This window comes from Dipodomys spectabilis, unplaced genomic scaffold (assembly GCF_019054845.1).
Source record: "Dipodomys spectabilis isolate Male_0828 unplaced genomic scaffold, ASM1905484v1 ptg000002l, whole genome shotgun sequence".
In the NCBI taxonomy this organism is placed as follows: domain Eukaryota; kingdom Metazoa; phylum Chordata; class Mammalia; order Rodentia; family Heteromyidae; genus Dipodomys; species Dipodomys spectabilis.
In genome coordinates this window covers 43,361,782-43,387,921 of record NW_024870679.1, presented here as the reverse complement: position 1 = coordinate 43,387,921, position 26,140 = coordinate 43,361,782, and the positions used below count along the sequence as shown (strand labels likewise).

At 42.0% G+C, this 26,140-nt stretch overlaps 1 protein-coding gene across 4 annotated transcripts; it reads right to left on the bottom strand.

Annotated features, from left to right (window-relative positions):
• Positions 1-23,726, bottom strand: Zmym1 (zinc finger MYM-type containing 1). 4 transcript variants are annotated; one of them, XM_042682174.1, is made up of 10 exons: positions 23,670-23,726; positions 21,913-22,087; positions 16,494-16,563; positions 15,211-15,379; positions 10,707-10,881; positions 10,411-10,626; positions 8,583-8,724; positions 5,349-5,483; positions 4,952-4,989; positions 1-4,380 (listed from the first exon to the last, which is right to left on the bottom strand). In XM_042682174.1, the coding sequence occupies exons 2-10, from the start codon at positions 22,006-22,008 to the stop codon at positions 2,086-2,088; spliced, it is 3,336 nt and encodes a 1,111-aa protein (XP_042538108.1). In that variant the 5' UTR covers positions 22,009-22,087; positions 23,670-23,726; the 3' UTR covers positions 1-2,085. The 4 variants fall into 4 exon arrangements, with proteins under 4 accessions (XP_042538108.1, XP_042538100.1, XP_042538091.1 ...); XM_042682166.1 differs by having other exon boundaries at positions 23,666-23,703; XM_042682157.1 differs by having other exon boundaries at positions 23,661-23,676.
• Between the last annotated feature and the right edge of the window lie 2,414 nt (positions 23,727-26,140).

The window sequence follows — 26,140 nt, the reverse complement described above, 5'->3', positions numbered from 1 at the left end:
TCTCTAAAGAACAGATTTCCTTTATTTAAACTTTTTTACAAAATTTCACAAGAGGCCCATCTGTTGTAGTTATTTGAAAAGTAGTCAGGTTTTCATAACATGAACATTATCCAGTTGAAAAGTATAAACACCCAAAATATAATTTTAATGAGAAATTTAACAGTTCAAATAAATACAAATGACCCAAATGGACAGTTATCCAATCCAAATTCTACTGAGACTGAAGACGAGGAAACACCAATTCTTGCATTTTTGTTGGGAATATAAATTGGCCAATTCTTAAAGAAAGCAATCTGTCAGTGTCAGAAAGATAAGTGTACATGTTGATAATTAGGAAGATCAGGGATAATGATTCTGAGTTTGAGGCCAGTCTGGGCTACATGAGACCCTGTTACCAAAGTTATAAAAAACAACAACCAAAAAACCCCTACCCACAATGAATGTACAAAAGCTGGGTATGGTAGTACATGCCTATAGTTGCAGCACCCAAGAGATTAAGGTAGGACTGCTTGAGCCCATTAGTTTAAGGCCAGTGTAGACAACAGAAGACCCTGTTTCACACACACAAATAACAGAAAAATCACACACTAAGTGGGCATGGCCATAATACATGCCTGTGTTATTAAACCGTGAGTTTGAGAGCAGCCTGGACAACATAACAAGGCCCTGTCATACACAAAAAGAAAAAGAAAAAAAACACCCACAATCTGGGCATAGTAGTGCTGTATTCTCAGCACTTGAGCTTGAGGCTGGACTGTTTGAGCCCAGGAATTTAAAGGTGGCCTGAGCTGCAAAACAAGACCTTGTCATAAAAATAACACCTCTTACTGCCACCCCCCAACACACACACACACACACACCATTTGGGAATAGTAATAGTATGTGCATATAGTCTCAACACATACGAGGCCTCTAGAACTGCTTGAGCCCCCAAGTTGGGCATCCCAATAGTACACGTCTGTTTAAGCCTATGAATTTAAGGGCAGCCTAGACACAAAACAAAGGCCTTGTCATAGAAAGAAAAAGAAAAAACCCCACCACCTGGGCACGATAGTGCTGCAGTCTCAGCACTCAAGCTTAAGGAAGGACTGCTTAAGAGTTTAAGGCTAGCTTGGGCTGGAAATTAGACCCTGTCATAAAAATGAAAAACAAAAGCCCCACAACTTGTATATTGTAATAGTGAGTTGTGGGTCAGCCTGGGCAATACTGAAAGTCCCTGTCACACACATAAACACACACACAAAAAAAGAACCCACAATCTGGGCATGATAGTGCTGTAGTCTTGGCACTCGAGCTTAAGGTCTGCCTGAGCCCATAAGTTTAAGATTAGAGGTACAAAATGAAACTTTGGTCTCACACATGAAGAAAAAAAGATACCCACTCCTAATTTGGGTGTAGTAGCACTAGTTTCAGCACTCCAGGTTAGGGCAGGACTGCTTAAGTCCATGACTGGTTTACATAGTAATGAAGCCATGTCTCACACTCACACTCACACACACACAAAGCACAATCTGGGCACAGTAGTGCATCATGCCTAGTCTTAGCACTCAAGGGGCTGAAGCAAGACTGATTGAGTCTGAGTTTAAGGTCAGCCTCAGCAACACATGAGACCTAATATCAAGAAAAAAAAATCTTCAAGTTTAGTAACACCCATTATACATTACAGAGAAAAAAACCCTGTATAATCTACCTTATTACTTATTGCAAGTACCTCTAAATATATTTAAGAAACGTACAAATTCAAGGTGTGGAACTGAGTACTAAAGAAGGAATGGGGAATTCACTGTCATTCTGTAACTTTTGAATTTTTTAATTAAATTTGTGCTATATTGTCTAGGGAAGATACTTTCTTAAAAAAAGATATAAAAATATAAAAGGTAAAACTATAATAAAAACAGGAAATAAAAAGGAGACGTAATTTTGAAATAAAAACTAGGATCTCAAGACCAGAGTATTGATGAGACTCTACAGTTCAACTACATAGGAGGCTGAGGTGGGATAATTATTTAAGCTCACAAAATGCACACCAGTCTAGGCAACAAACTTACAAACCTCACTAGGACAACACAAATTCAGTTTCAGGTGTTATGTACCTTTCTTCTGACTGATAAACTTTTCTACAATTCCACTGAGTCCTTCAGACTCTACCAATTTACTTACTAATTCCTGCTCAACAGCCATCAGGGCTAGGCCACTATGCTTCTCTTGTCCGATGGTATGAAATAAGTATCTTTTAAGACGAGGAAGTGTAGAAAATAAATTTTCAGCACTCAGTGAGGTAATAGGCCAAGATAAAGCAGTATGTAACAGCTTGGAGATTGAAGGAATATTGTTGTAAAGACCATGTTGAATAAATAGATAACCCAAGTTGATGAAGTTGATGGAATCAGAATGTGAGACGAAGTTAAGCTTTGCATACTGCTGATAAAATCTAAGTTCAGGGATAATGTCTGTATCAAGGTTACAAAATTCTTGAACATATTTGGCTGTTGTTTCATTTAATGGCTCATTCCACTTCAGTAATAGCTGTGAAATTTGCTTCATTTTGCAATAATCAAACTCTGAAAAATATAACTTTAAATTGTGTAGTACAGTATCCAATCCTTGGTAATAAATACTAATTTTATACTGTTCGTCTGTTGAAGTAGAAAAAAGCATACTATCTGAATTGCCAGGATCTACAGTTTTTTGAATTTTTCTTCTTTTTTGAAGTGAAGGTTTTTCGACTTCAAAACCTTTACTGGTTACTTTTTTACGTATTTCCTCTGCTCCATCCCAGATTATTTTAAAAAATGCATCACTTCTTTCAGAGGTTAAACATTCCAAAACTGTTTCTATTTTTGAAGACAAAGAAAAAATGTCCATGGTTTCACTTTGCAGCTCTCTGGAAAGAATTCTTGTAACACTGAGGACTCGATAAAGAAATTTCAAACAAAAGATAAATTCAAATTTGGAAATCAATGTCAGCAAGTCGCTCAATTCACCAGCCAGACTTCTGTTAGAATGGCATGATATAAAGGCCAGTGTTTCAATAATCTCTGGAAGACCATCAATCACAGATAGTAACACATCATCATGAACTATGTAACATGTTTGTGACATATGTTTCTTGCATGTTTTATCTTGACCAAGTTTGCAAATGTTTTGAAACTTTGCGAACATTTCTCCAGATACATGAATAATGTTAAACAAAGAACTGAGAGTATTTAGAGCACCTCTAAGTTCTTTTATTTCCTTACAAAACCCAGTTACTGCAAACTCAAAAAAATGTGCATAACAATGCATGTATAAAGCTCTTGGCTCTTCCTTCTTGAATTCTGTAGCCATTTTATTAAATTTTAGCCTCAAATTAGTAGTACTTTCATAGGCCTGGCCAGATATTTTACTCAAGTCAACTCCAAGGTGCTGTAGGTATGTTTTGATATTCTTATGTAAGTGGGTCTCAGTCAGCTCTTCAATATCAACAAAACCCAGAAACCGTTCCTTAATTAAGACAGCCGTTGATGTTTTCTGTGCGTATCTTACACAAACTGAAAATTGTCCTTTAATGGAACTGCCAGTTGTCTCATCACATATTATTGAAAAAGCAGGAGAGACATTGATCTCATTCACAATATCCTGCAACATTTCAGTCTTTATTATTTCAATGATATCAATTTGTGTCTGTGTACTATTATAGAAGTCAACTTCTGAATTCCCAAGTTGAAACATTTCTTTTTTATCTTTCGTTCTCATTTCTAACAATTCTAAAAAATTGCCTTTATTTACAGGTGAAATAGACTGGCTATTTCCTCTTAGTGGTAAACACTGCTTTCCAAGAAATAAAATATTTTCAATTATAAGCTTTAGGTACTTTTTACGGCTATCTTCAATTTGTTTTGAATTATCATGGATAGCTTCATCACAAAGCTGGTATTGTCTCCAAAGTTGAACTGCTTTCAAATGTATTTCACTTTCTTCATGCTTCCTGAAATTTTCCAGAGGTCTTTTCAAATTACAAGCTCTTTGCGTTGCAAATGATTCTTCTCTACAGGTAAAATTTTTCTGGTAGAATAAATGGCAAAAATAACAAAATGGCACATCTTTTTTAATACTGTTCTCCAAATGCTGGAAATCCAAACGCCGGGATTTTTTAATACCTTGTGGTTTATCTTCAACTTTTTGTACTTTGGGTGTAAATTTTGGGTGACAGAGACCATCACTTCCTTTCACAGATTTCCCAGTGTATGTAGGACCCTGGCTGGAAACTTTGTCTATCTGCACTTCAGTACTGGAATCAACTGTATGCTGATTGAGTACTGATGAAGACGGTAAAAGGCTTGGCTGTTCCAAACTATTACCAACACCATCACTTGATTCATTGGGCGAGTTCTTACAGATCTTTGGAAAAAGGGATAAAACTTGCTTTTAAAATAAGCTTTCAAATTATCGAAACACTGAAAATCTGTATTCTAACACAGTAAAGTATATGAGAGCTTTCTTTAAGGCGAAACATTAACAATTAATTATCACTGACTTGTAATCTAGATCTAGATTCAGCATTAAATGTTTAAATGAGTACATGTCATAGTACATTATAGAAAAATAGTACTTACTCAGATGATTAGAACAGGTAGTTAAAACATAAGTACACTAAGAAGGATAGAAATATGACTATGTCTTTTCTGTGCATAATGTGCATAATGGTCCCGGGGCTTGAACTCAGGGCCTAGGCATTCACTGTCTCGGAGCTTATTTGCTCGAGGCTAGCACTCTACCACTTGAGTCATAGCTCTACTTCTGACTTTTTGGTAGTTAACTGGAGATAAGAGTCTCATGGATTTTCCTGCCCAGGCTGGCTGAACCTGGATTCATTCTATGACCTTGACCTCCTGAGAAGCTAGTATTTTTATATATGTACACATGTAATTTACTCATGAAAGTGAACAAAGCCAAAAATTTTAAGACTTACATCTGTGATCTCATTTGTCCCAACTGAAGAATCTGTACCTTCAAAACAAATTAAAGCATATATTAAAGATCTCATACTACAATCTATAAACTGCTGCATTTTTTGCCAGTCCTGGGGCTTGAAATCTGGGCCTGGGCGCTGTCCCTCAGCTCTTCAGCTCAAGGCTAGCACTTTACCACCTAAGCCACAGCACCACTTCCAGCCTTTTCTGCTTATGTGGTGCTGAGGAATCGAACCCAGGGCCTTATGCATACCAGGCACGCACTCTATCAATGAGCCACCTTCCCAGCCCTACAATTCATTCCTTATCAAAAAAGAACAGGAAAATTTATTATAGACACCTTCATAAAGTATGACAAAACAGTGTTTATGACAAATGTTTTCATTTCAACTTTACCTTCTAAGAGATCACTGTTCATGATGGGCTGGGAAACCTGAGTATCTGCTAATGACACTATGTTGCTTATAACTGGAATAGATTCTTTCTTTGGAGAAAGAGGATCTGTTGCAGCATCTTGCACCATGGCAACATCTTTTGTGATTAAAAACAAAAATATTTGTTAAAAACTAGGTAGAATCAATTGGAAAACACGTTAAAAATTAGACTGGGCTAGGGTATACCTCAGTGATTGGGCCCTTACTGTTTTTTTTTGTTTGGTTCGTCATAGGGCTTGAACTCTGGGCCTGGGCGCTGTCCCTGAGCTCTTCAGCTCAAGGCTAGTGTTCTACCACTTGATCCACAGCGACACTTATAAGTCTCACAGGGGCTTGGAAGATGACTCAGTGGTAGAGTGCTCGCTTTGAATGCATGAGGCCCTGGGTTCAATTCCTCAGCACCATATAAGCAGAAAAGGCCAAAAGTGATGCTATGGCTCAAGTGATCTAGTGCTAAGCCTTGAGCTGAAGAGCTCAGGGACAGCACCCAACCTAGAGTTCAAGGCCCACAATGGACAAAAAAAAAAAAAAAAAAGTCCCAAGTATTTTCCTGCCCGGGCTGGCTTTGAACCACAATCCTCAGATGTCAGCCTCCTGAATAGCTAGGACTACAAGCGTGAGCCACCAGCACCTGGCTCCCTTGCTTCTTATGAAACCTGTTATACGATCCCCAACACTGATTATTTTGTTTCAAAATAAACAATCTTAAGGTATTTAAAGGGTAAAATTTTTATTTGGGCTTAGAAACAGCAAGATTCCTTAATAAGTCAATAACATTAAATTGGTTAACTTTTGTCTTTGCACATAGTTTCTCAGTAGTTTTACACTATTTGGTAACATTTTCATAAACATCAACATTAAGGGAACTATTAATCACTAGGTTGTCTATATAGTAAGCACTGCTGACCCTTTATCAGGCTCTTTGACAGAACACCTACTTGGGACTAGAATTTGGTTCCTTTAGCTGCTATCATTGAATCTTGTACAGTAGTAAGAACTATAGTCATACTGGCTAAATTCTCAGTCCTTCATCATTGTTATTAAAATATTTCAAACTATACTACACTTTATATGAAAATCTAAATTAAAGTCTTGTTTTCACAAAGCAGAATAAGTATATACCTTTTTACCAAAACCATTCTTACTACAATGTATTGAAGAAGCTAAATGTTGACCAAGTGACTCCTAAAAACTAAGCCCTAAAATAGGTTGTTAATATATACTAGTGAAAACAAAACTGTACTAATGTATTTAGCTAAATATTTACGTAGGCTCGAGTTATGACTTCAAGTGTCTACTTATCGTATGAAGTACTAAGTTCAAACCCTAGTCCTTTTTTTGTTTTTTGTTTTTGTCAGTCATGGGGCCTGAACTCTGGGCCTGGGTGCTGTCCCTGAGCTCTTCAGCTCAAGGCTAGCACTCTACCACTTGAGCCACAATGCCAATTCCGGCTTTTTCTGCTTATGTGGTACTGAGGAATCAAACCCAGGGCCTCATGCATGCAAGGCAAGCACTCCACCACTGAGCCACCTTCCCAGCCCCAAACTCTAGCATTTCTAATGATAGAATAAAATGCATAAAAAAAAAAAATCTAAGCCAGGTGCTGGTGGCTCAGGCCTGTAATCCCAGCTACTCAAGAGGCTGAGGTCTGAGCAATGTCCATGAGACTCATATCTCCAATAAACTATTAAAACTTTTTAAGCTGGAAGTGGAGCTGTGGCTCAAAGTGATAATAATGCTAGCCTTAAGTACAAAAGCTCAGGGACACCACCCAGACCCTGAGTTCAAACCCCACAACTGGCACACACAAAAAAATTAAGACTATAGGCTGGAAAGGTGGCTTAGTGGTAGAGTACTTGCCTTGCATGCATGAGGCCCTGGGTTCAATTCCTTAGCACCACATATGCAGAAAAAGCCGGAAGTGGCACTGTGGTTCAAATGGTAGAGCACTAGCCTTGAGCTGAAGAGTTGAGGGACAGAGCCCAGGCCCAGAGTTCAGGCCCCATGACCGGACCCCCCCCCCAAAAAATAGAAGATATATGAATAAATTAGTGATACGTGTTTTTATGTTATTATTTAGACTATTTTTTGTCAGTCGTGGGGCCTGAACTCTGGGCCTGGGCACTATCCCTCAGCTCTTCAGCTTAAGGCTAGCGCTCTATGGGCTGGGAAGTTGGCTCAGTGGTAGAGCGCTTGCCTTGCATGCTCAAGGCCCTGGGTTCGATTCCTCAGCACCACATAAACAAAAAGAAAAAAGCCGGAAGTGGCGCTGTGGCTCAAGTGGTAGAGTGCTAGCCTTGAGCTGAAGAGCTGAGGGACAGCGCCCAGGCCCAGAGTTCAGGCCCCACGACCGGAAGAAAAAAAAAAGGCTAGCGCTCTACCACTTGAGCCACAGCACCACTTCCGGCTTTTTTCTTTTTGCTTATGTGGTGCTGAGTAATCGAATCCAGGGCCTCATGCATGCAAGGCAAGTGCTCTACCACTGAGCCACCTTCCCAGCCCCTCATATATCTTCTATTAAAATGAAATATGCGGAAGTGCGCTGTGGCTCAAGTGGTAGAGCACATGCCTTGAGATGAACAGCTGAGGGACAGCAACAAGACCCAGATTTCAAGCCCATGACCAAAAAAAAAAAAAAAGTAGATCTGATTGTGTTAATCTAATACAATTCTTAAATATAAGTATTTAATCTCTAGTGGCTTAATAACGTTTCTTTGACATAAAAGTCATTAGCACCAAATTTTACAGTTTCTAACTTTTTTGTACGGTACTGAGATTTTGAGCTAAACAGGTGTTCACTGCTTAAACACACCTCCAGTTCTTTTTTTTTTTTTTTTGGTCGATTGTGGGGCTTGAACTCTGGGTACTGTCCATCAGCTCTTCAGCTCAAGGCTAGCGCTCTACCACTTGAGCCACAGCACCATTTCCGACTTTTTCTGCTTATATGGTGCTGAGGAATCGAACCCAGGGCTTCATGCATGCAAGGCAAGCGCAAGCGCTCTACCACTGAGCCACCTTCCCAGCCCATCTCCAGTTCTTATTGTTCTGGTTTTGAGGGAATCTTACATTTTTTTTTTTTTGCTTAAACTACATAATTATTCTGTACCTTCTCAGCCATAGTCAAGATGACTGTGGGCTTGAACTGCATGCATTATGAATAGTTAAGTAAAACTGAAGTTAATAAATAAAACAATACCTGTAGAAGATTCCACCACAGTTTTGTGTGCAGATAAACAATTAAGAGAGCAGAATATCTCTGTCTCCCCGGAGTGATTAGTAATTTCAATTACTTCATAAGATGGTTTTGATGACACACAAAATGTTTTGGCTGGTTTCTGCTTAAGAGATTAAAAATGATACTCTTAAGTCCTGGCATGTAACAAACTCAAGTATAACTGAGGCCAAACAACACAATTAATAATTAACTAAATTTTACCCTTTTTGTGGAAGGTAAAGGAAATCTCCGTGGAGTTCAAACTCAGAGGCTTATTACATTTATGGGACAAGCTTTCTGCTTAGGCTTTTTTTTTTTTTGGTCAGTTGTGGGGGTTGAACTCTAGGCCTGGCCGCTGTCCCCCAGCTCTTTAGCTCAAGGATAGTGCTCTACCACTTGAGCCACAGTGCCACTTCCGGCTTTTTCTGCTTATGTGGTGCTGAGGAATCGAACCTAGGACCTCATGCATGCAAGGCAAGCACTCTACCACTGAGCCAACTTCCCAGCCTAGACTTTTTTTTTCTAAGTTTTTAAAACTATTTTTTTGGTGTAGGTCTTAGGATTTGAACTCAGGGCCAGCTGCTCTCATGTCTTTTTTCACTTAAGTCTAGCACTCTACCACTTGAGCCAGTATCATTTCTGCTTTTTTTGCTAGTTAATTGGAAAAAGTCCCATAGATTTTCCTGCTTGGGCTGGCTTGGAACTATGATTCTCACATCTCAGCCTCCCGAGTAGCTAGAATTATAGGCATGAGCCACCCAACATAGCTTTACTATGTACTATTTATGTCAAGATGGACCTGGGCCATCAAGCCTATTTATCCTTCCTAGGCAGATGTGATGACAGGCATACTCAACTCTTTGAGATGGAGATTTTCATTATTTTCTTGCCTATCCTGTCTAGCTTTTCCACTTTCAGATTTTTCATTGGGTCATTTTCTTTCTATAACCACTACAAGGAAAGCATGTCATCCTCTAGATGATCTTCAAAATAGGTCAAAGGAGTGAATTTACTGAATTCAAAATAGCATTTTTCTGTTTGGGGCTTACTAATAAACAGTGTATTATAATTATTCTTGCTGTCTATATTTTTTTGGCCAGTCCTAGGGTTTGAACTCTGGGCATTGTTCCTGAGCTTCTTTGTGCTCAAGGCTAGTGCTCTACCACATGAGCCACAGTGCCATTTCCAGCTTTCTCTGAGTAGTTTATTGGAGATGAAAGAGTCTCATAAAGTTTCCTGGCCCAGTTAGCTTCAAACTATGATTCTCAGCCTACTGAATAACAAGGATTAAAAGATTACAGGTATGAGCCACCAGCATCTGGCTTATACTTGCTTTTTTTTTTTTGGGGGGGGGGGGGGGTTGGTAGTGGGGCTTTAACTCTGGGCTTCGGAGCTGTCCCTGCACTCTTCAGCTAAAGGCGAGCACTATACCGCTTGAGCCACAGTGTCACTTTGGGTTTTCTAGTGGTTTATTGGAGATAAGAGTCTCATGGACTTTCCTGTCCGGGCTGGCTTTGAACCTCGATCCTCAGATCTCAGCCTCCTGAGTAGCTAGGATTACAGGAGTGAGCCACCAGCACTCGGCATACTTGCTTTTAACTGTAGTTTGTAATGGCTTCTTCCTTTAGGAAAACCAACTTACAGCATTTATCATCAATTCCTAGCTACAACTGTTGAGAAGAAAGTCTTCCAATTCAATCAGGTTACCAACTGAAAAATTTCCCCAATGGCACTAAAAACTGTACTCTCACATTTCCAAGTGAAGAAGCATTCACAGACTAATGAAAGAAAACTGGATCTTTCAACATACCTGCTGCTTATATGCTGAAATATTCTTCAAATTACTCAAGTTATGAGGCTGTCCTTCCATTTGAAACAGACGCAACAGACTAGAACTGGTATAACAATAAGCTCCACAGTTCTTACAACAGTTCATGATGAAATTGTTGACAGAGTGAAACTTTGAAAAGCAGGTGTTACTGCAAAGACTGTGTTTCATGCTCTGGTATTTTAGTTCATATTTAATCTAAGATTAAAGAAACATGATTAAAATTTTTTGGCAATTAATAATCAGAATCCTTGTAAATGTTAAAAATTATAACTTACAATAGCTGTCTTTTGACATATGCTGCACTTGGCCAAAATTCTATTAGTACACATGGTAACACATGGCTTTCTTTTTTCTTCATATGACGAAAAACAAGATTGGCTGCAGTAATTTTTGGCAGTAGTATTGTCTTCTATCTGGACAGTGATCACATCTTCTGGGTTTAAAATTTCTCTAAAAATAAAAGGATACCATTAAGCATTTTCACCATAGTTAACCCCCTGAAACTCTGCCTTGCTGTTTCACTGAGATAACAGTTAAAATCATCAGCCCTGAAAGAGAAAATTAAATTTAATATACAGTACTATCACTTCTATCAAGTAACTTTGGATAAAATACTCCTTAAAAAAATTTCCATACCTATCTGTAATAGGAATTATAAACATATTGGAATGTGCAGTTTCTTTTTTTTTTTTGGGTCCGGTCATGGGGTCTGAACTCTAGGCCTGGGCGCTGTCCCTCAGCTCTTCAGCTCAAGGCTAGTGCTCTACCACTTGAGCCACAGTGCCACTTCCGGCTTTTTGCTTATGTGGTGCTGAGGAATCAAACCCAGAACCTCTGGCATGCAAGGCAAGTGCTCTACCACTGAGCCACCTTCCCAGACCCTGGAATGTGCAGTTTCAAGGATAATGTAACTTTCTTTTTTTGGTCTTGGGGCCTGAACTCTGGGCCTGGGCGCTGTCTCTCTGCTCTTCAGTTCAAGACTAGTGCTCTACCACTTGAGCCACAGCACCACTTCCGGCTTTTTCTGCTTATGTGGTGCTGAGGAATCGAACCCAGGACCTCATGCAAGGCAAGCACCCTACCACTAAGCCACCTTCCCAGGCCCATAATCTAACTTTTACGAATTGTTGACGGTGATAACAAAAAAATAACGTACGTGTGTGTGTGCGTGTGCGTGTGTGTGTGTAGACGGGTACCAGGGTCTCATGCCTGTAAATCTGTAAATCCTAGTTATTCAGGAGGCTGAGATCTGAGGATCATGGTTCAAAGCCACTCCAGGCAAGAAAGTCCATGAAACTCTTATCTCCAATTAACCACCAGAAAACTGGAAGTGGCGCTGTGGCTCAAGCAGTACAGTGCTCGCCTTTAGCTGAAGAGCGCAGGGACAGGGCCCAAGCCCAGAGATCAAGCCCCATGACCGACCAAAAAAAAAAAAAAAAAAAAATATATATATATATATATAAAAGCCGGGTGCTGGTGGCTCACACCTGTAATCCTAGCTACTCAGGAGGCTGAGATCTGAGGATCATGGTTCAAAGCCAGCCCAGGCAGGAAAGTCCATAAGACTCTTATCTACAATCAACCACCGGAAGTAGCACATGGTTCAAGTGATGGAACACTTGCCTTGAGATGAAGAGTTCAGGGACAGGGCCCAGGTCCAGAGTTCAAGCCCCATGACCCAACAACAAAAAATACACTCCCCCCACCCCGCCCCCATCATCTGGAATCTATTTTTTTAAAAAGAACATTTCCAAGTATGGTTTGTAAATTCTAGGGAAGAAGTTATTTCACAAATACTCTGAGGACTCTAAGATCAAAATTACCAAAAATACTATTTAAGATGTTGCCTTACAGAAAATATTGACCTGTTAACTGATATACAAAGGCCAGAGGGGCCAGCCTTGTCAGGACATAGTCCAGAACAAAGAAAGGATAGACAATTGACCAAGAGGTTAAAAGATAATAACTTGCATCAAAATAGGTATCAGGGGCTAGGAATGTGGCCTAGTGGTAAACTGCTTGCCTAGCATGCATGAAGCCCTGAGTTTGATTCCTCAGTACCACATAAACAGAAAAAGTCAGAAGTGGCACTGTGGCTCAAGTGGTAGAGTGATAGCCTTGAGCAAATGAAGTTCAAGGACAGGGCGTGGGCCCTGAGTTCAAGCCCTAGGCTTGGCAAAACAAACAAAAAAAAGATGCAGGCCTGAGACATAGAAAGATGGGGGAGGAAGCATAATTGAGACAAAGTTCTGAGCTCCGTTCCCAGAGACTGCCTAAGTCTCAGCTTGTACAAGGAAATTCAGCCTCTGGCAATTCCATCATTTCAGAGATTGAGCTTGGGTGAACCTTGAACAAAGGACAAAAACCTCGGGCTCCAACACAAAGATTTCACCAGCCTAGGCTCACACTCAAGCCTGAAGCCTTACCTCTTGCTGGCCTGGGAGGAAGAGTTCAGCTGAGCCCTACAGGGAGCACCAGGAATCCAGAGTGGGACCAAAGAATGGGCAGTGCTCCAAACTAGAGTCCAGCCCTTGAGCTCAGCCCTCAGGGCTGAAACACCTACATACCAAAGGAGCATTCAAGAGTTGGCAGATTCTGCCAAAAAGATCAAATTACTCCTTATTGGGACAGATGAGGGAGAAGATTTCAAAACCAACCATTGAAAACAAAATTACAGAATTTACAGTATTTAACAAAATTACAGAAAACTTCCCCAATCTCAAATAAGAAGCTTACCTACTGACAGGAGGTATACAGACTCTTAGTATGACAGGACATGAGAATACCTCTAGACACATTACAGTGGAAAGCTTGGACTTAAAAAGAACAAGGAATTTGCCAGGCATTGGTGGCTCATGCCTGTAATCCTAGCTAGTCAGAAGGCTAAGATCTGAGGATCAAGGTTCAAAAGCCAGCCCCAGCAGGAAAGTCCATGAAACTTATCGCCAATAAACCTCCAGAAAAGAGGAAGCGGTGTTGCGGCTCAAGTGGTACAGCGCTAGCCTTGAGCTGAAGAGCTGAGGGACAGCGCCCTGGCCCAGAGTTCAAGCCCCACAACTGGCCCAAAGGGGAAAAAAAAAAAACCCCATCCAAAGCTAATAAACCAATCACTCTCAAATGGACAATGGGGCTAAGGAGAGACTTCTCAGAAGGAAAAGAATGAAAAGAAACATATGAGGAAATGCTCATCATCCCAGGCCATAAAGAAAGTACAAATTAGGACTGGTGCCCAAGGCTCACTCGTAATCCTAGTTACTCAGGAGGCTGAGACCTGAGGATCCTGGTTCAAAGCCAGCCCAAACAGAAAAGGTCATGAGACTCTTATCTCCAATTAACCACTGAGAAAACCAGAAGTGGTGATGGGAAGGTGGCTCAGTAGTAGAGTGCTTGTCTTGCATGCATGAAGCCTTAGGTTCAATTTCTCAGCACTACATATGCAGAAAAAGCCGGAAGTGGCTCAAGTGGTAGACCGCTAGCCTTGAGCTGAAGATCTGAGGGACAGTGCCCAGGCCTACAGTTCAGTCCCCACAACCAACCAAAAAAAAGTGTTGGGAAGTTGGCCCAGTGGTAGAGTACTTGCCTTGCATGCATGAAGCCCTGGGTTCCATTCCTCACCACCACATAAACAAAAAAAAAAAGCCAGAAATGGCACTGTGGCTCAAGTGGTAGGGCTCAAGCCTTGAGCTGAAGAGCTGAGGGATAGCCCCAGGCCAAAAAAGAAAAAGAAAACCAAAAGTAGCAGTTGCTCAAGTGATAGAATGCCAGCCTGGAGTTGAAGAGCTGAGGGACAGCACCCAGGCTCAGAGTTCAAGTCCTATGACTGACCAAAAAAAAAAAAAAAAAGAAGCAAATCAAAACAATTCTTGAGTTTTGTTTTTTTGTTTTTTTTTTGGGGGGGGGGGGGGGGTCCAGTTGTGGGGCCTAAACTCTGTCCCTTAACTCTTCAGCTCAAGGCTAGCACTCTACCACTTGAGCCACAGCACCACTTCCGGCTTTTTTCTTTTTTTTGCTTATGTGGTGCTAAGGAATCGAACCCAGGGCCTCATACATGCAAGGCAAGTGCTCTACCACTGAGCCACCTTCCCAGTCCCAAGATTTTTTTTTTCTGCTCAAGGCTAGCACTTTACCACTTGAGCTACAGAGCCACTTTACCACTTCCGATTTTCTGGTGGTTAATTGAAGAGTCTCATGCACTTTACTGCCTGGACTGGCTTTGAACCGCAATCCTCAGATCTCAGCCTCCTAAGTAGCTAAGATTACAGGCATGAGCCACCGACTCTAATCCCCCAACGGGTAAATTCCAACAACAAATGTTGGCAAGATGTGGGGAAAAAGGAACCCTATTGGAAGTGGTGCTGTAGCTCAAGTGTTAGTGCGCTAGCCTTGAGCTGAAGAGCTCAGGGACAGCGCCCAGGCCCAGAGTTCAGGCTCTACAACTGACCAAAAAAAGAGAGAAACATAAATTGTAAGAAATGTAATCTTGAAAGACATATTAACATAATACAGGCTTATTTTTGTGGCAGATGTGACAGTGCAAACAGAACAATCATACCAATAATCTCATTTATAGGGAATTTTGATTAGAGTAGGAACATAAACTTTGGAAATCACATTAAAAAACAAACAGGATTCCTTCTGTGTTGTCTACAAGCCTCTTAATAATAAGCCAAAGGTGCTTCTAAGTAACACAACTTCAGAAAAAATGGAAATACAGAATATTGTAACCAAGACTTTAAGCAAAGGTATGTAATGAAATAAAAACAATTTAAAATTACATACTTTGAGCAGTTTGAGCAAGTTCTCTTGGTAGGAAGTGAAGAATTGGCAGATGTAATGTATTCAGTGATGCATAATGTAGAACAGAAAAGCTGAGTAGAACCTTTCCTCTGATAGGCAGTTTGCCCCATCTGGAGGATTTTTTTACAACCAGAGCAGGAAGCTTGAATAGCTGTGGTTGAAAAAGCAAAATTTTAATTATGCTAGAGAAACCTTATAGCTTAGTTAACTGTGAAGGTATTAAAAGTGCAAGAAGGGCTGGGAAGGTGGCTCAGTGGTAGAGTGCTTGCCTCGCATGCATGAGGCCCTAGGTTTGGTTCCTCAGCACCACATAAGAAAAAAGCCGGAAGTGGCGCTGTGGCTCAAGTGATAGAGAGCTAGCCTTGAGCTGAAGAGCTGAGGGACAGCGCCCAGGCCCAGAGTTCAGGCCCCATAACCGGACCCAAATAAATAAATAAATAAATGTGCAAGAAATTTGTATTTTCATCTTATAGCTAAGCATTGCTTCATTTTCTTGTTTTTTTTTGGGGAGACCACTACTAGGGCTTGAACTCAGGGCATGGGTACTGTCCATTAGCATTTCTGCTCAAAGCTGATGCTCTATCATTGATCCATACCTCCACTTGTAATTTTTTTGCTGGGATTGGATGGACAAAATAATCTCATAGATTTCCTAAGCCAGCTGATTCTAAAACAGGATTCAGCTTTCTGAGTAACTAGGATTACAGGTATAAACCATAGAATCTGGCTAACAGATGCTTTTAAAATGCAGAACATGTTGGGTGCTGTTAGCTCAGGCCTTTAATCCTAGCTACGCATGAAGCAGAGACCTGAGGATGATAGTCAAAGTCAGCCCATGACACACCGATCTCCAATTAACTACCCTAAAAGCCAGAAGTCCAAATATGGCTCAAATGGTAGAGCCTTAGCCTGGAGCAAAAAATCTCAAGGACAGCACCCAGGCCCTGAGTTCAAGCTGCAAAACTAGTATATACACATGCAAAATGTAACAAAACAAAACAAAAAGCCGGGAGCTGGTGGCTCCTAGCTACTCAGGAGGCTGAGATCTGAGGATCGAGGTTCAAAGCCAGTCCGTGAGACTCTTATCTGCAATATTAACCACTAGAAAACGGGAAGTGGCGCTGTAGCTCAAGTGGTAGAGCGCTCCTCCCCTTGAGCTGAAGAGCACAGGGATAGAGCTCAGGCCCTGAGTTCAAGCGCCACAACCAACAAAAAAAAAAAAAAAAAAGCCTATCCTATTGATAAGCCTATAACAATGTTATTACCATTGTCCGAAAATGTAGTGTTTTTCAGTTCACTCTCCTGAGTTTTGGGGTGGTGGGCTTGACAAGATTCCTAAAAGAAATTAAAAAGTGATTAATGTAGTGTATGAGTCATTCCATTGAAAGTGATAAATGCAATTATTCCATAAACTGTACAACTGAATGAACTAAGCCATGTTACCATTTCCTTATGTCCTGTGTCTGATTACACCAATTTTGCACATTTACCAAAATGTGACTTTAGATCTTTATCAAGTTACTTTATGTCAGAAAGGACAAATCTAGTCATTTAATTGGCTTCATTTTATGCCAGTTCCAGGGTTTGAACTCAGGTCTTTGGGTGGTGTCCCTTAGCTTTTCTGCCGAAGGCTTGCAATCTACTACTTGAGCCACAGCTCCACTTCAGCTTTTTCTGGTAGTTAATTAGAGTCTCCTGGAATTTTCTGCTTAGCCTAGCTTTAAACCACAATCCTCATGTCTCAGCCTCCTATGTAACTAGGATTATAGGTTTAAACCCCAGACACCTAGCAAATTAGCTTTATATTTCTGAGGGAAAAAAGAAGCAAGACAGCCAGGCCAAACCCACCATCTTGTGGTCACTGCCCAAGAGTGGGTCTTGCCTGTAACAAATACACCAGTCATGATCAGACAAACTTCCTGAAGGGAGCTGAGGAAGGGTATAATGAGTAACCTAAATCAGTTTTCTGGTCCTGAGACCACTCATTTTTCTGATGGGTCTTTACATGATGTTTGTTAAATAAACTATGTTAGCTTACTATATAAGCTCTGCTCCACTGCTGGTTTTATTTTTTATTTATTTTTCCACTGCTGGTTTTATTCCTATACTGCTAGACACAAAAACATTCCACACTCATACACTGTTTAATTCTAGAATTGGGTACATTTTATTCCATGAAAGTATTTCAATGAGTAAAAAAGAGGTTGGGTTTATAGACAGAGAAGGGTTAAAGAATGAACAAGCTGGGCACTGGTAGCTCAAGCCTGTAATCCTAGCTACTCAGGAGGCTTAGATCTGAGGATTATGGTTCAAAGCTAGCCCCGGTAGGAAAGTCTGTGATACTCTCAATCTCCAATAAACCACTCAGAAAACCAGAAATGGTGCTCTTGCTCAAGAGGTAGAGTGCTCCTCTTCAGCTGAAGAGCTGAAGGATTGGGCTCAGGCCTACTTCAAGCCCCACCACCAACCAAAAAAATGAACAAGGAGGAGTAGCTCAAGTGGTAGATTACCAGTCTTAAGTGGAAAAAGCCACTTAAGAGCTGAAGCAAAGCCGGGCGCTGGTGGCTCACGCCTGTAATCCTAGCTACTCAGGAGGCTGAGATCTGAGGATCGCGGTTCAAAACCAGCCCGGGCAGGAGAGACCGTGAGACTCCTATCTCCAATAAACCACCAGAAAACCGGAAGTGGCGCTGTAGCTCAAGTGGTAGAGCGCTCGCCTTGAGCTGAAGGACAGCGCCCAAGCCCAGAGTTCAAGCCCCACGACCGACCAAAAAAAAAAAAAAAAGAGCTGAAGCAAAGTTCAAGCCCTAGTACTGGCACAAAAATCAAGCAATCCAAAACAAAAACAAACAAATGAATAATCATCAATATTACTTTCCTTGTAAAGTGCACACCAAACAAAAATAACTGATGAGTTAACATCAAGTTATATTTATTTGAGCATAGAAGCTTGCTACATAGCTAATACTGGCCTCATCCTCCTACATTACCCTTAATAGGTGGGATTACAAATGTGCTAATCATATCTCCCCATTTCAAGTTACCTTTTGCTGTATAGATTAAGTAAAGAGAAATTTGCTATCATGCTAATTGGACCTGGCCTATTTGGGTGAAATTTGACCTGTTTTCCATCTAATCCAATTTCTGAGGTGGTCAGATAAAGTTTTTTTTTTGTGACTATTTTTAATTTTAGTCTGGTTTGTTGGGGCCAAGTGTTGTAAATTAGGAATAAAAAAAAAAAAACAGTCTCTTGACTTAACAAATGCCAGTATTGATAGAAGAAATACTTATTTTTACTACTTGTTCTAATCAAAAACAACTAATTGCTATTTAGTTGGGTGTGATGATTCCAGAACTGGGCAAGAGTATCAGTTCAAAAACACCTGGGGGGGGCTGGGAAGGTGGCTCGGTGGTAGAGTGCCTGCCTTGCATGCATGAGGCCCTGGGTTCGATTCCTCAGCACCACATATGCAAAAAAGAAAAAAGCCGCAAGTGGCGCTGTGGCTCAAGTGGTAGAGCGCTGGCCTTGAGCTGAAGAGCTGAAGGACAGTGCCCAGGCCCAGAGTTTAGGCCCCAGGACTGGACCCAAAAAACAAAAAAAACACCTGGGGCTACACAAAGGAAAAAAGGCAAGGGGGGGAAAAAAAGCCTTGCCAGGCGCCGGTGGCTCATGCCTATAATCCTAGCTACTCAGGAGGCTGAGATCTGAGGATCAGTTCAAAGCCAGCCTGTGCAGGAAGCTCCATAAGACACTTATCTCCAATAAACCACCAGAAAACCGGAAGTGGCGCTGTGGCTCAAGCGGTAGAGCGCTCGCCTTGAGCTGAAGAGCACAGGGACAGCACCCAAGCCCAGAGTTCAAGCCCCACGACCAACAACAAAAAAAAAAAGGCCTTAGTTCAGAATTGCTGGATTGTGCTACATGATTCAGTAGGTAATTTCATGGCAACTAAGTCTAAATTTGATGTATATTTGAATGTAAGTTAATTGCTAGATACACAGTATTCACCAGTGTTTTCAAATCAATGGGAATCACGCTACTTTATATTGATCTACTGTGAATCACACACACAAAATAAGAGATGGGGATCTATGTTGTTTAGTCTGGTACAGAACTTCTGGGCTCAAGCCTGTTTCTCATCCTCCCCAATAGTTAATTGCCAGTACATGCCACTGCTTCTGGTTTAACCTCAGTAGAAATAGCTCAGTTTACTTTTAACAAGTTCTTTTTTTTTTTCTTTTTTTTGTCAGTCGTGGGGCTTGAACTCTGGGCCTGGGCGCTGTCCCTCAGCTCTTCAGCTCAAGGCGAGCGCTCTACCACTTGAGCTACAGCGCCACTTCCGGTTTTCTGGTGGTTTATTGGAGATAGGAGTCTCACGGTCTCTCCTGCCCCGGCTGGCTTTGAACCGCGATCCTCAGATCTCAGCCTCCTGAGTAGCTAGGTTTTACAGGAGTGAGCCACCAGCGCCCGGCAGAAGTATTTTTTTTTTTTTTGTCGGTTGTGGGGCTTGAACTCTGGGCCTGGGCGCTGTCCCTCAGCTCTTCAGCTCAAGGCAAGCGCTCTACCACTTGAGCTACAGCGCCACTTCCTAACAAGTTCTTTAGTTTGTGCTATATCTAAAGAATCAAAACTTAATTAACATGTTGAATTAAAATCCCTTTGTAAAACTACTTCAAGATAATAAAAAGGGGAGGGGGGCTGGGAAGGTGGCTCAGTGATAGAGTGCTTGCCTTGCATGCATGAGGCCCTGGGTTCGATTCCTCATCATATAAGCAGAAAAAGCCGAAGTGGCCCTGTGGTAGAAGGCTAGCCTTAAGCTGAAGAACTGAGGGCCAGTACCCAGGTCCAGAGTTCAGGCCCCAGGACCAACAATAAATAAATAAATAAATAATCAAAACTTGTAAAGGCCAAATTCACAGGGAACTGTTGGCCCATACCTGTAACCCTAGCTACTCAGGAGGCTGAGATCTGATGATCTTGGTTCAAAGCCAGCCCCCTGGGATTATCCAAGAGGCTCATCTTCAATTAATCACCAGAGAAGGAAGTAGAGCTGTGACTCAAAGTGGTAGAGGATTAACATTGAGCCAAAAAGCTCAGGGACACCGTCCAGGACTAGTTCAAGTCCCATGACCAACCTCCTCCCCTCCAAATAAAACACCCTAAAGCTGGGTGCCAGTGGTTCACGCCTGTAATCCTAGCTACTCTGGAGGCTGAAATCTGAGGCAGCCCAGGCAGGAAAGTCCTTGAGACTCTTATCTCCAATAGACCATTAGAAAACTGGAAGTGGTACAGTAGCTCAAGCGGTAGAGCTCACCTTGAGCTGAAGAGCCGAGGGATAGCGCCCAAGCCAAGTTCAGACCCCACAACCGACAAAACAAAAACAGAACACTCTAAAATCTATACCCAATTCTAGAGGGGACCTAACTTGGATAAAAAGAATCAAGAAAAAGAATATTAAGAGTTTAAACAGTAACTAGGCAGTCTGGGAAGGTGGCTCAGTGGTGGAGTACTTGCCTTGCATGCATGAGGCCCTGGGTTCCATCCTTCAGCCTCACATAAGCAGAAAAAGCCACCAGTGGTGCTATGGCTTGAGTGGTAGAGCACTAGCCTTGAGCTGAAGAGGTGAGGGACAGTGCCCAGGCCCAGAGTTCAGGCCCCTTGACCAGCCAAAATAAAAACAACAGTAACTAGGCCACACCTGTAATCCTAGTTATACTCAGGAGAATGAAATCTGAGGACAGTTGTTTGAAGACAGCCCAAGGAGGAAATTCTTATCTCCAATCAACCACCAAAAGCTGGAAGTAGAGGTGTGGCTCAAGTGGCAGAGTGGTAACCTAGAGCCCAAAAAGCTCAGGGACAGTGCCTAGGCACCGAGTTCAAGCCCCAAAATTGGTAAAAAAAAAAAAAAAAAAAAGTAGGGCTGGGAAGATGGCTCAGTGGTAGAGCAGCTGCCTTGCATGCCTGAGGCCCTGGGTTCAATTCCTCAGCACCACATAAGCAAAAAGAAAAAAGCCGGAAGTGGCGCTGTGACTCAAGTGGTAGAGCACTAGCCTTGAGCTGAAGAGCTGAGGGACAGCGCCCAGGCCCAGAGTTCAGGCCCCACGACCGGACCGTCCCCCCCCCCCAAAAGTAAATACTCATCTACTTAATAGAGGCAGTAACAAAAATTATAGTATACAAGATTCAAAAGGAACACACAATTTAAAGACTATTGTAATTCTGTGCATCAACTGAGTAGCCTAAGGAGTGCAAAATTTTAAAATTTTTATATACCACGCCTGGTCAAAACCATATGTATTAAATTCATAAACAAGGTGCACTTGCTGTAGTTAGCTGTATTTCAAGTTATAAATAATTGTCAACTCTATAATATCTATTAACATTAACCAATCATTTCATTTACCAAACATTCTCTTCCATCCAATAACTTCCTTACAGACACTGGGCACTTAAAAATATACCTGGAAGGCACCATAGTGTATACCTAAAATCCAAGGCATTAGCATCAGGAAGAAAAGTGTGAAGCCAGGGTCTCACTACCCTGTGTCAAAAAACAAACTAAACCAACATATACCTTGTAGTGGGATGGGATGTGTCTGTGGAGATAAGGATTTATGTTTTTTAACCAATAAATTATTTTGTAACTAAATGGGTAATGAAGTGTTATAAGGTTAAGTATTTACCTGAGCATTGCTGCTTTCTGTCTCAATTTTATCTAGCTGCTCCAGCTGTAGTGCCATTGCTTTGTCACACTCATCTTCCAGTGGAGGTTCTTTCATTTTAGTATCTGATGCAAAGTAATACTCCAGTTGCAAATTAATGATCTTCTTTCTGCAAAGTTCCCGAGTTCCTAGAACACTGGTGAACAAATTTACTTTTTTTTGTGCTGGTCCTGGGGCTTAAACTGAAGGCCTGGACACTTCTCCCTGAGGTTCTGTGCTCAAGGATACACTTTCTTTTTTTTTAAAACAGTTCTGGGCTTGAACTCAGCCTGGGCACTGTACCTGAGCTGATTTTGCTCAAGGCTGCACTATACCACTTGAGCCACAGCACCACTTCTGGCTTTTCTCCTGATGTGGTACTGAGGAATAGAATCCAGGGCTTCATGCATGTTGGGTAAGCACTCTACTACTAAGCCACATTCCCAGCCCTCAAGGGTACACTATTTTGATAGGCAATGGGAGAGTCTGACCAGACTGGCTTCAAACCTCAATCCTCAGATCTAAGCATTCTGAGTAGGATTACAGGCACGCATGAGCCACAGGCGCAGTTTCAACTTAAGGACAGTGCTCTACCATTTGAACTACACCTCTTCTCAACTTTTTACTGGTTCATTAGAGAAAACCCTCAGACTTTTCTGCCTGACTTGCTACCTTGATCTTTAGATCTCTGCCTCTTGAGCAGCCACTGGCGCCCTCATTATGCTTTTTTTTGGTCGGTTGTAGGGCTTGAACTGTGGGCTTGGGCACTGTCCCTGCACTCTTCAGCTCAAGGCAAGCACTCTACCCCTTGAGCCACAGCACCACTTCCGGTTTTCTGGTGGTTTATTGGAGGTCAGAGTCTCACAGACTTTTCTGCCTGGGCTGGCTTTTAACTGTGATCCTCTGATCTCAGTCTCCGGAGTAGCTAGGATTACAGGCGTGAGACAGCCACCAGTGCCCAGCTCTTGCTCACACACACCCACTGTATTTTATATGTGTGTATACATATAATAGTGTATATGTGTACGTATATGTGCCTGGTACTGGGATTACCCGTGTGAACTACCATGCAAATTCATTCTCACCTCCATGTTTGAAGAAAACAAAAAACAAAACAAAAAATACCACTGCTTCCTGACTCTGGTGTTACCAAGTAAATGCTTTACAAACACACCCCCTTCCCAATCAAAGGCAGCCCAGTTACGACGCAGGAATAACTTGAGTCCACACCAGCTGGAGGGAGTGGGGAAGCTGTGACAAATCCAAGACCCCTCCCCCACCCCGCTTCACTTTTGAAACTCCAAACTGCTTTGGAGTCTGAGACCCAGAGGATGGCGTTATGTTGTGAGACCAGGTAGAAAAGCCCGCGAGGCTCCATTTCCAATTAACCAACAAAATGCTGGACTGGAAGTATTGCTCAAGAGAAGAGCCCCAGCGGTAGGCCAGCGAGTCCGATTTCAAACTCCAGAAACGACGAGGAAATAACTTCCCCCTCCCCCAGGCTGACTGGAGGCGCCAAGCAACCGAGGCCGGACCTCCCGCGGCGCTAGCGCGGCCAAAGAACCAGAACCGGTACTCAGGACTCGGTTTCTAGAAGCTCCACCCCACCCGGCACTTGAGCCTCTCTTCTAGAGAAGATACCCGGTCTCTGCCCCTCCCGGTAACGCGCCCAAGAGAAAAAAAAAAAGAAAAGAAAAAAAAAAGGGGGGGGTGTGGGGAGCTGCGTAAACCTTACTGACTCTTCTCCGGGACGCTCGCCAAAAGGGAAAGGCTCCAAACTTCTTCGGCTTGGAACCGCCCTAGAGGCCCGCCCCTTTCCCACCGTCCTTTGCGACGGAGCATGCGCACAAAGCAGCAGACCTGGAGCGACGCCGCCTCCCTAAGTTGTGATAGGCTAGGAGGTGCAAGAGGGGGCGGAAAAGAGGCGTGATTGACGTGGTCTGGAATTGCCCGCCAACTTTGAGTCCGGCAAGGAAAGTGCCGAGTCACCGTGACTCAGCATTTCTGGCTGGCTGAAGTGGGAGGGGGGCAGGATTGAGGCTTTCAGCGGGGAAGGCCCACAAGATTGACATGAGTCTGGAGTTGCCCACCGAGGTTAACTCCAGCAAGGAAAAAAAAAAAAAAAAAATGCCGAGCCATCGTGACTCAGCACTTTTGCTGGTCAACCCGATTTCACGGATTTAAGAGGTGTGTCCAGTACTGACTAGATAGTCCCAGGACGCGGCAGACTAGGACCTTCTTCCGTTTGGGCGCCTTTTTTTTTTCTTTTGCCAGTTCTGGAACTTGAAGTCAGGGCCTTGCATTGCCTTTGAGCCTCTCAGTGCTCCAGGCGAGCGCTCTACCACTCCAGCCACAGCGCCACTTCTGGCTTTTTTCTTTTTGCTTATGTGGTACTGAGGAATCGAACCCAGGGCTTCATGCATGGTAGGCAAGCACTCTACCACTGAACCACATTCCCAGCCCCATTGGGCACCTTTTGAATACAGTAAAAGAGTCCTAAAAGTATGTGGCCAAAAAAAATTACAGTATATTTAAAATGCTCATGTTTAATACATTGAGACTTTTCGCATCCACAGAAAAGGAGCAAAGAAAGAGCATATAAAGACGTGATATTTTTCAAATCACAATAGGATTACAAAAATAGGGGGTAAAAGCATCTTACTTCAGTCTTGCTTTTCACCGTATCTTTTTTCCTTTGTTTCTTTTTCCACTTCTTTGGATGGAAAGACTTAATTTCAGAAGCTAAATTTCAGGACAGAAGATATACGTTTGTTCTACCATGAGTGATGCAAAGCACTCCCCACTCTCTAATCTAAAATAATAAATTTGAGGCCCTTTGTGAAGATGAAGTCCAGACCAAAAGGTGTTTCAGAAACATTATTTTTATTATTTTGTCAGTCAAGAGGTCTGAGTGCTGTCCCTCAGCTCTTCAGCTCGAGACTCACATTCTACCCCCTGAACCACAGCGCCACTTCTGGTTTTCTGGTGGTTTATTGGAGATAAGAGTCTCATGGACTTTCCTGCGGTGGCTGGCTTTAAACCACAATCCTCAGATCTCAGCCTCCTGTGTAGTTAGGATTATAGGGGTGAACCTGGCTTTTTCTTTTGAATTTTAATTACACCTTTTTGTACTTCATTCTATAGAGGACAGTCCAGTTTATCTGTCATTTTGCATTAAGAAATGGGACAACAGGGGGCTATGAATGTGGTTTAGTGGTAGAGTGCTTGCTTAGCATGCATGAAGCCCTGGAATGGCACTGTGGTAGCTGAAGTGGTATAATGCTAACCCTTTTTTTTTTTTTTTTTGCCAGTTCTGGGGCTTGAACTCAGGTCCTGGGTACTGTCCCTAAGCTGCTTTTGCTCAAGACTAGCACTCTACCAGTTGAGCCACAGCACCACTTCCAGCTTTGTCTCTTTATGTGGTGCTTAGGAATAGAAACAAGCACTATACCACTAATCCACAGTCTTAGCCTCATGACTTTCTAATATTTATAATGATCTATTTGAACTATTAGAAATAGAAGGTTATTCACTGAAGTAATCTCTCCTCTTGCAACCGCTTTATTATCAGGGAAGTTTAAGAGAACAAAAGGTAATTTACTCAGATCCACAAAGTGATTTGGTGATTGGGATTAAACTAGAGCCCAGTAATGAGTGCTGGATCAATGGACTTCCAAAGGCAAGTTATGTCTTTATCACTAACTTCCTAGGGAGTTGATAAAGGAGGATTTATGATCTTCTAAGAATTGTAAATATCTGTAATACTTTTGAGATGTGTTGATATTTCCACTTTACTAAGAGCTAAAATTCAGCCAAAAGTTTCATCCAGTAGACAGAGGTTACAAGTTGCCTGTGTCTTTCTTGCTCAGAAGATTCAATGACTTCAACTCACACAGAAAAGGTTTACTTTCTTGTTCAGAAGCTGAGAGACTAAGTCCTAAATTAAGGAACATAAGGTGGATTATTGAAGGTAGTTGATTTACTTCAATTCTATTTTCCATATGTCAGCTTGAGAAAAATGAGCTGGATGGCTTAGGAAATAACCTTGGAAAGCTAATAAGATGGACCCTTGGAGGCATTTCCAGAAAGATGTATTTGGGATTTGCAGTATCTGCCATGCATCGGACTTTTTGCTACACTAGTAGGTTAGATTTTTTAAAAAGGACAGAAGAGTTTGAGATTGTTGTTTGTTAGGCGATCACATGCTTGG